Source organism: Camellia sinensis, chromosome 10, assembly GCF_055761805.1.
Source record: "Camellia sinensis isolate YWXY chromosome 10, ASM5576180v1, whole genome shotgun sequence".
Taxonomy (NCBI): Eukaryota; Viridiplantae; Streptophyta; class Magnoliopsida; order Ericales; family Theaceae; genus Camellia; species Camellia sinensis.
In genome coordinates, this window is record NC_138970.1 from 171,958,898 (window position 1) to 171,969,337 (window position 10,440).

The 10,440-nt window shown below is 29.1% G+C and overlaps 1 protein-coding gene across 7 annotated transcripts; it reads left to right on the forward strand.

Moving 5' to 3' along the window:
- The first annotated feature begins 526 nt into the window (after positions 1 to 526).
- On the forward strand, positions 527 to 9,517 carry LOC114286486 (protein neprosin). Of its 7 annotated transcripts, none has more exons than XR_014342919.1 (8): positions 527 to 1,179; positions 1,333 to 1,419; positions 1,505 to 1,744; positions 3,480 to 3,644; positions 4,670 to 4,723; positions 5,636 to 5,778; positions 8,910 to 9,299; positions 9,433 to 9,517. XR_014342919.1 is itself a non-coding variant. In XM_028229653.2 (8 exons), exons 1-7 carry the CDS (start codon positions 823 to 825, stop codon positions 9,285 to 9,287), a joined length of 1,428 nt encoding a protein of 475 aa, XP_028085454.1. In that variant the 5' UTR covers positions 527 to 822; the 3' UTR covers positions 9,288 to 9,299; positions 9,433 to 9,517. The 7 variants fall into 7 exon arrangements, 6 of the variants coding, with proteins under 6 accessions (XP_028085454.1, XP_028085452.1, XP_028085457.1 ...); XM_028229653.2 differs by having other exon boundaries at positions 5,632 to 5,778; XM_028229651.2 differs by having other exon boundaries at positions 5,632 to 5,778; positions 8,910 to 9,517.
- The last annotated feature ends 923 nt before the right edge of the window (positions 9,518 to 10,440 follow it).

The window sequence follows — 10,440 nt, forward strand, 5'->3', positions numbered from 1 at the left end:
CACAAAGAACATCTAGGGAAGTGAGAAAGAAATACCCAAAGCAAAGAACTTTGGAAACCCTCAATCAAGTGTAAATTCCTATCTGTCTTCAGAACCAAAGTAAAGAATAACAGAAATTCTTTTTTTTTCTCTTTTTTTTTTTGTGAAAAAAGAATGACAGAAATTCATCTCCCACTATTATGCCCTATAAAAATTAACAAAAAAGCTGGAAATTTCAGTCCCTTTTTTATATTCTAAAAAAAAGAAAAAGAAACACACCTCCAAGGTATAAAGAAATGGTTGTAAAATGACTTATTATTTTAAAATAAATATATATTTAAATGATAGTGTTGAAAAATGTATAAAAATATGTAAAAATATTTTGAAATATATGAAAAATGTATTGATATTATAAATATTTTGACATTTTGTATTTGTTAGTAGCAGAACCCATTACGAAAATATCATGACATATTATTCTTGTAATAAATTCTATATAAGTATTATTTTTCATTTATATATGTGTATATATGTCCCCTCTCCTTTCAATTTGCATTCAAAGCATTTAAAAGCTGTGGATGTCTTAGATGACAAACCAGTATTTATTTCTCCATACCCACATGGGTAAAACTCTAAAAAACACACAACCCATTTGGGTGTTTTATTATTAGCTCATGCCTGAGAGCTTGAAGGTGTCAGAACATAAACCAAGGTATTAGAAGCTTAGAGAGAGAGAGAGAGAGAGAGAGAGAAGAGGGGGGTTTTATTATTCTAGGGTTTAGGAGCTTTGGAAATGGTGAGAAACTGAATTGGGTTTCTTCACATAGTTTGTTTTGTGTTGTAATGGATTTGGTGGGAGGTGTGCTTGAATGGACAAAAACTCATAAGAATTGGTCCCATTTTGATCACAGAAGAAGACACAACCAATGTACAAAAACTCCGACAGTTACATTACAAGAAACAAGAAAACACACAAATTCTTCAAACATGGTTCCAAACTATTGCAAGATCTCCCCAATCATTTCCATTTTTGTTTTCTTCCTCTTTCTTTTTTCCTCCGTTTGTCCGGTCCTTTCATCCGAATCCGACAATCATAACCTAGTCAATCAGACTTTCCAACCCAACAAAGAGTTACAGAACTTGAAGATGATTAGAGCTCATCTAAAAAAGATCAACAAGCCTTCTCTCAAGACAATTCAGGTACTATTATTATTTCAAAAATTTTTTTTTTGGGTGAAGGTCTTGAATTTCTTTTCTTCCCCTGTTTTTGCTCTGTTTTTGTCATGCTTTTGCTCTGTTTTTCCCTCTGCTTTTGAGTGTATCTTTTTTCTAAGTTATTGAGTGTTTATGCAGAGTCCTGATGGAGATTTGATAGATTGTGTTGAATCTCATCTACAACCATCATTTGATCATCCTCAATTAAAAGGACAAAAGCCATTGGTAGCTAAATTTCACTTTATTTTATTTGAATTTCTTGTTTAAATTAAGAGGTACCAAAAGTTTGTAAATTTTTATGATTTCACAGGATCCACCAGAGAGGCCAAAAGATCATAACCCAACTGAGACCGCCTCGGAAAATTTTCAGCTGTGGAGCTTGTCTGGTGAATCATGTCCCGAAGGAACAATCCCAATAAGAAGAACAACAGAACAAGACATTCTACGAGCTAGGTCGATACAAAGTTTCGGAAAGAAAATCAGAATACGAAGATTTGGAAGGAGAATCCGAAGACCTATTCGACGAGACTCTTCTAGCAATGGCCATGAGGTTAGTTAGTTATTGCTTAAAACATAACTAAATAGAGTAAAACCCAGAATTTATTTTCAATAGGCAAGCCCTGAATATCACCCAAAATAAAATTTTAACTTGGTTTAGTTTGGCTTGGTTTTTTTATATTTATTTTCATTCTAATGAAACGTTTATTATTGAACTGAATAATGAGAAATGACAAGTGAAGTTAGTTAGTGCTTAAAACAGAACTACAAAAACAGAGGAAATCCTGAATTTCTTTTCAAGAGGCAGAGGGACCTGAGTATCACCCCCAAAAAAATATAATTATAATAATATGGTTTAGTTTGGTTTTGTTTATTTATTTATATTCTAATGAAAAGTTTGTTATTAAACCGAACAATGAAAAAAAAAAAAATAACAAGTGAAATTAGTCGGTGCTTAAAACAGAACTACCAAGACAGAGGAAAACCCTGGATTTCTTTTCAAGTGGAAGAGACCTGAATATCATCCCCAAAAAACAGTTAATTGGGTTTGTTTTTTATTTATTTGTTTATATTCTAATGATACATTTATTATTAAACTGAATAATGAAAAAATGACAAGTGAAGTTAGTGCTTAAAACAGAACTACAAAAACAGTGAAAAATCCTAAATTTATTTCCTAGAAGCAGACCTGAATATCACCCCCAAAACAATCATAAATTGGTTTGATTTGTTTGATTTTTTTTTTTTTATTCTAATGGAACAGTTGTTATTAAACTGACCCAAAGAAACAATTACAAGTGAGGTTAGTCGGTGCTTAGAACAGAACTACAGAAACAGAGGAAAACTCTGAATTTCTTTCCAAGAGGCAGAATTGAAGATCACCCAAAAAAGAATTCTTAATTTGATTTGGTTTAGTTTCTCTTGTTTTTATCTATTTATTTATTTATATTATAATAAATATTTTTATTAAACTGGGTGACGAAATAATGACAAGTGAGGATTGCTTTTCACCTATGAAGCATGAGTAGTTTGAAAATCATGCTGTACTCGTATCGGGTATTTATCAGTGTATGGTATCTCGTATGTTATTTCTGTATATCTACCGGATATACGAAATACGTATTCAAATTTTTTCTTCTTAATTTTTGGCGTACCCAGACGTACCTAGTATATACCTAAGCCGTACTACAGAGATAAAACTCATTTTACTAGACTTCTTTTTTATTTTTAGTTTTATACATAGTATGATTTTAAAATTAAGCTATGATTTGTAAATTATTTAATATATTGACATTTAATTTTGATTTATATCTTTACTTTTGACATTAAATGTTAATTATAGGTTAGATCTTAACAAATTAAACCATTTAATTAATTTTTACATTACTCTAAATTAAAAATAAATATTTTTTTACAAGCGTACCAAACCATACATGTACCTTATTTTTTTAAAATTTTACCGTATTAACATATCCATATTATACTAGTCTTCAAAATAAAGCTCTTGTCTTCACTGAATGTACCATAATAATTCTCATTTCTATAAAAATAGTCGAGAATAAAAAAAAGTACAGGAACATTTGTTCATAATTGGTTTGGTTCGATAAAGTGTAAGAGAAAATTCAGCACCGAAATTAAATTCGTCGATTTCGTTGGTTTAGGAATCAAAACTGACCATAAGCTACGATTTTATTTTTGTTAGTTCTTAATTTAGTGTAAAGGAAAGATTTATAGAGTGATTTTAAAGGTTCTTAAAATCATATCATGTTCATGTTTTTGAGTTGCAGCATGCAGTTGGGTATGTAAGTGGAGATCAATATTATGGAGCAAAAGCCAGTATAAATGTATGGGCGCCACGTGTAGCTAACCAGTATGAATTCAGCTTATCACAGATGTGGGTCATTTCTGGTTCATTTGGAGACGATCTTAACACCATTGAAGCTGGTTGGCAGGCATGTTTAATTATTTATATTGCTCATTTTAACCCAAGAATTATACATCAAGTGCTCCAAATTTTACTATAGAAAAAGATAATTGAAGTTTAATTATTGGAAATATACGTGAACTTGAAAAGCATGGAATTAGTGGTTATCTGATTGAAATTAAAATGTTCAAAAATACAATTAAGGGTTGTAGCTAGCAAGGTGGAGCTGACTTTTACTGGATTTGGTAAGCAAGTGGCTCTAGGTTCGAATCTCTAGGAGGACGATGTTGTTCACATTCATTTCTTCTCTTGGTTTCTTTTTTCTAGGATCCCAATAAGATTGAGGTTAAACTATGACTTAAGACTGTCTAGAAAGAGTGTCTGACTCCCCAATGGATGGAAACTCCTTTGGTCACACCAAGATTGAGGTTAAACTATGACTCAAGACTGTCTTGAGGGAGTGTCTGGCCCCCCAATGGGTGTAGACTCTTTTGGTCACACCAAGATTGAGGTTAAACTATAACTCAAAACTGTCTTGAGGGAGTGTTTGGCTCCCCAATGGGTGGAGACTCCTTTGGTCACACCAAGAAAATTTTCTACAATTAGTTGCCCCTTCCAACCCTTTTTATTGGGCCAAAAAAAAATAAAAAAATTGGACATAATTTTTTTTAATATGGTTACACTAAATAAGAAATACACAATTTCTTTGACATAGACAACTGTAGTTTCATCATAACACTATTTCAATAACCTAAAAATTAAAAAAAAAATAATTCACAAATAGAATTTTTAGACTTGCAACATATCGGTAGTGGTATTTTCATAATTTTAAACATTAATATTAAGTGTTTTGGCTTAAAATAAAAAGATATCACATGATTATGCATGAATTACATGTGCAAGAATTATGTTTTGTATTTAGTTAAATGGAAAATGTATGTCATTAAAAGTAGCTAGAATTTATTGAAATGTTACATCTCAACCACCATCTAAATTTATTGAATGCTTGTAACGTAGTCCAAAGATGGTATAAAATTCATTAATTTTACACAGGTTAGCCCAGAGCTATATGGGGACAACTATCCTAGATTCTTCACTTATTGGACAGTAAGTTTTGTTTCAATCTTTATAACTTGATCCTTTGGCCCTGTTTGGATGCATCTTTTTTATATAATATTTCGATTTGGCTTCTGGGTTTTCTACTAGCTTTAAGTTTTGGCTTTGGCTAAGAAAAAGTTAAAAAGCCAAAAGTTGTACAAAAGCAGAAAATTGAATTTCTGTTGAAAAAATGTTTGAAAAAAAAAAAAAGAAGGAAGAAGAAGTTCAAATCCCATAAAAAAAATTTAAAAAGTAGTAGCATTTTTTCACTTTGGCTATTAAGATTTATTCATTTTGAATATTTGGTCCTTAAATTATTGTCACTTGTGCCAAATTATGAACGATCATATAGTTTATGGATCAAATTAAGAAAAATAAACTTCAAAAATCAAAGTGAGAAAATACTATATTTTTAAGAAGAAGAAGTGTAATTTACCCCTAAGCTTAATATGATTTGTTAATAATAATTTAATTAAAGAAAGACTATTGTTATGGACCCAATTCAGACCTGTTTTAGTGATCTGAACCATTCAAATTGCATTCTCCTTCGAGTGGATCATCCATTAAAAAAATTAAATTTATTAGACATCAGTGACTACGTGATATGATTACATTCTTTTAAATTTTTTTATAGAATATATGATTTAAAAAATAGACTGTATATTTTTGTACAAAAATATAAACTGACCATCTGTCTGGAGATATCCAATTAACTTTTTTTTTTATATGAATGATATTCTTGATGAACTTTACACGTTAAACAGTTTAAATTGCTAAAATGAGCCAGAAGTGTGCCCACACCCATAAAAATTAGACTCGCCAATTCAAAATTTGGTGTGAAGATAAGCTTGATTCTTAATAAAAATAAATAAATAATAATAATAGTAATAAATAACTAAATGTAGATTAATTGACAGACAGATGCATATCAAGCAACGGGGTGCTACAATTTGCTGTGCTCTGGCTTTGTGCAAACTAACAATAGGATTGCAATTGGGGCTGCAATCTCTCCAAGGTCCTCCTATAGAGGTGGCCAATTTGATATCAGCTTATTGGTTTGGAAGGTATTTTCGAACTCCTATTAATAGTTATGATTTATGAAATCATGTTTTTATTTATTTATTTATTTATTTATTATTTTTTATTTTTTGATCAATTAAAATTAAACTAACTTAAAGATAGATAGTTAATAGTTCTAGGGCTTGAAACCATCTAGCTTTACCAATTTGACTATTGTGGATTTTCTATCTCAAAAATTCTTTATTCTTCTGTCTCAATTTACTCACAATATTAATCTTTAGTATGAGTATCTTGAGACATAGCTTAACAATCATAAATATATTAATACAAGAAGATAGAGAATTTTTTAGATAGGGAATTCTTGACCTCATCTGATAAAAAAGTTAATAAGAAAAATCAAAGCCTTGTCGATAGCTTAATTCTTCATTTTCCAACTTCTAATTTTGTTACATGTAGTTGATTCATAAGGTACTTGCAATTAGAAATTTATGAAATTGATGAGGTTTTTTTGAATTTTCACTAAACATTTGCACTATGAGCCAACTATTTATTTTCAATTTAAAAGTAACAGTATCTTCAGTGATATAATACATTTTGTGCTATTTTAACACAATAAAAATGCACTTTATAAAAATTTATTTTAAGTTACTCCAACATTCTGTAATATTTATTATGCTAAAATAATACATGTACTTAAAAAATATAGGATTTTAACCCATTGATAATATTTCAATTCATCAATGTAAGACAAAAATTACAATACAAATAAATAAGTTTGTGCATATAGATAGAATTTTAATCTTTATATTTAAATTATCTTAATTTATTTGTTCTAAATTAATGCTCATATATTATACTGTTAAAATAAATATTCTCTTTTAAAATCATTTAAATACTAGTATAGGGTTGGAGATGTTTGTAAGATGCTTTGTCTATGCTGTAGAACCGTTATTTCAGTTAATCGGAAGAAGACAAACCTAAGTCCGAAGATAGTCATACGTCACTAGGCCAGTTTTTGGTGGGTCCATCTTCGACCAATTTTAATAATTTTAATTATTTATTTTGTAAAATATATTGAATAAGTTATTTATGAAAAAAATTAATTAATTCACATACGTGATCAGATGATCAGATACATAAAATAATAAATTGCAAATATAATTTTAATAAGTTATTCAATTTTATTTTATTTTTGAAATATTTAGAATCTGATCATGTAGTTAAAGATGACTAATCAATTTCTTTTTTTCCATGCTCAATGTATTTTACAAGATAAATTGTTCTGACTATCAACGTAACCTTGAGATAGATTCAACCGATCCTTTATAGTGGGCAAAACAAAAATCCTAAGGAGTTGTTTGGGATGATCTAAATAAGTGTACTTTTTGTGTTTTTACGAAAAGATGTGCAGAAAAGTAGAGAGGTGATGTGATGAGAAAAATATAAAAAGATAAAAAGATGGATTATTTTGTGTATGCCAAACTTGGCCTAAATGACATGTATTTTAGGGAAAATTCTACGATACACATCTCATACTATATGCATATTTAGTAACATGATTTTCTTCTTTAGTTATAATCAGTTTTTTTTTTTTTAGTTATGACATTATTTTGAGATGATTGGTTATACCTCATGTAATATTTGATTATAATTTTTTTTTTTTAGTTATGACTCAGAAAGTATAAAATTATACAATTTTCTTCTTTAATTATAAAGTACATAGTACACACTCTTAAGGGATGTGTATTTTAATCTCTCTTGTATTTTAGACAATTAGTGGGCCCTACAAACAATATATAAATTTATTTTATTATATAAATTCAAGGAAAAATAACAATTCAAATGTAATTTGGAGGAAAAAAATTTGAGATGAGTGATAAAATTTATAAATTTTAATAATTAAAATGATAAACTTTTTTACGGTATTGTAATTATTTTAAGAAGATATAACTGAGGTGTAATTTTCCTTAAATTCAAGTCTTCAGATAGTGAAATGAAGTCAAATCATACTTGAATAGTTACCAATCTTATCTAACTATTTTAATTAATAAACTGTTAAATCTACTTGATTCATATATGGTACGTGTGGGGAGAGCGTGAATGATTATTTATGATAGAGGGAGTCTCCCTCTTAAGGATTTTAATAGGTTTCCTACACTAGTAAAGTTTTAGCAATGTTATAAATTTAGAAGACAAAATAATAGTTAGAAATCTATTTAAAATTTAATTATTTGAATCAAATTATTGAAATGACTCACAACACATCCATCATATACCAACTTTCTGAGTAAATTTCATAACAAACTTTAGGTATCTTTTGTTGTAAAGTTTTGATGCCAAAGGCTTTTAAACATATGATGAATCACATGCTGATGGTGGACCCTCTACAACTTTAGATGTTCTGATCCACATAGTGTACACACTACAGCAGTGCTATACAACAAAACCCTCCAGTTCTTAACACCAAAAGGGGCTTGAGAAACATCATCACCAAAAACTCACATCATGGTCACTGATCTATAATGCTAACACTTTGGCACATCTCTCATCTAGATTGACCTCTATTTTCTTTTGCTTATTCTTTTCTACTTTCTAGGATTCTCTTCTTTTCTATGTACAGTGTAGGCCCTACACTTTTTTATTTTTTTTTTGTAAAAGCTTGTTAAAATTTCTCTTTTTAATTTTTTGTCAACACTTATTTTGGACCCCACCAACTACATTATTTACATCATGGAGAGTGATGTTTATAGAAATGAAAAAAATATACATAATTTGTATTTAGGATGATATAGTTGTATTGGGACTTATTATTTTAAAACAAAGTGGCCATTAAAATGTTATTTAGTTTTACAAATATATGACAATTACATTATAGAGAATTATGTGAAAGTGATTACTTTCCAATCTTTTAATGTGCCCCCAACATCTTTATAGGTAAAAGATGAAATTTATTAATTGATGTGATCAGTGTCACTCGTTAAGAAACTTAAAATATTTAAAAATGCACAATCATTTTGAATTTTATTAACCAATACCTATGGGATACTGATTAACCAAATTCTTAAAATTCATCAAGTTTGAAAAATTATTATTATATGTAATAAAACATCATTAATTATTCTCTTGGCAAACACATGTTAGCATGACCCATGATTTTCTTTTGGTTGATATGTAGGATCCGAAGCATGGGAATTGGTGGCTAGAATTTGGATCCGGAACCCTAGTTGGGTATTGGCCATCATTCTTGTTTACCCACTTGAGGAGCCATGCAAGCATGGTCCAATTTGGTGGTGAAATTGTGAACACTAGGCCTTCGGGTTTTCACACTCCAACCCAAATGGGTAGTGGGCATTTCTCTGGAGAAGGGTTTGGGAGAGCATCATATTTTCGAAACCTACAAGTTGTGGATTGGGACAACAATTTGATTCCATTGTCGAACTTTCGAGTCTTGGCAGATCACCCAAACTGCTATGATATAAGAGGTGGGATTAGTCGGGTTTGGGGCAATTACTTTTACTATGGAGGACCCGGAAGAAATCCCAGATGTCCCTAAAAGGGTATTAAGGTAAATGGGTTGAAAATGTGTTTTTTTTTTTACTTTTATTTTTCAGGGGTGAATTGGGTTTCTGCTTCGTTGAGCTTGGAGTTATTCCTATATTATTTTTGTTAATTTTAATATTTTTTTTCCAATCTAACAGGTGATCCATTAAATATACCACCTTTAGGGACTCTTTATGTAAATGGGGAAAAGAAAAAGTAAATATAGTACTGTTTATGTTTTCATCTCTCTCGATCAAGGATCATTTGTTCTCAGATATTTTTAGTTTTTATCCTAAAATACTTTTACCTATTAATGATGTGATAATAGCTCAGGATACAAATACAATACAACATTGATGAGTATTTTAAGATGAGAAAGGAGAATTTAGAAATGTATGCGGTGTTTGGTTAGGTGTTCTAAACACATTTTCATCCATTGATTTGAGTGTGATATTTGTTTTGAATTTTCAAATTATAATTCCACACCTGTTTTTGAAAACGCCTTTCCAGGCTAGAAAATAGACTTTTAGGGATAAAATAATTTAGTTTCAAAATTGTTTATTTTTTTAGACAAAAAATTTGGTCCCAAAAGAATAATAATTCATCACTAATGTTCAATTTTTATTGCTAAAAATATAATGACGACACTTTTCGCAACAAAATTATTTAGTCCCTAAAAAATAATTTTGTCCTTAAATTTTAGTCTCAAAAACCTTAATTTTTTTTTTGTAGTGAGTGTTCATTTTTTTTTTCACACCTGTTATTTTTATATTGTAAATAAAAAATATTTTCGAAATTTCTTAAATTTTTATATGAGTTTTGAATAGAATTTTAGGTTGTGTGTTTGATTATGAGTTGTAAGTTTTTTAATCAAATAAATTTTCTAATTTCAAAAATTCAAAACTCTCTCCAAAATTCTTTTCAAAACTCATAATAAAACAAATTTTACACACTCAAATCATAATTCTAAAACTCACAAACTCAAAATACAACTCTATTTATCAAATCATATTTAGAAAATTCTACCAAACGCTACCATAGAATTTGATATCCTCTTTCAAAGTTTCAACTAACATAGGATTCTCAAATTTTTATGGCTCTGAATTTCATACATTTATATTTATTGGATCATGTTTTAAAATTATCACACTTTAAGATTTTAATAA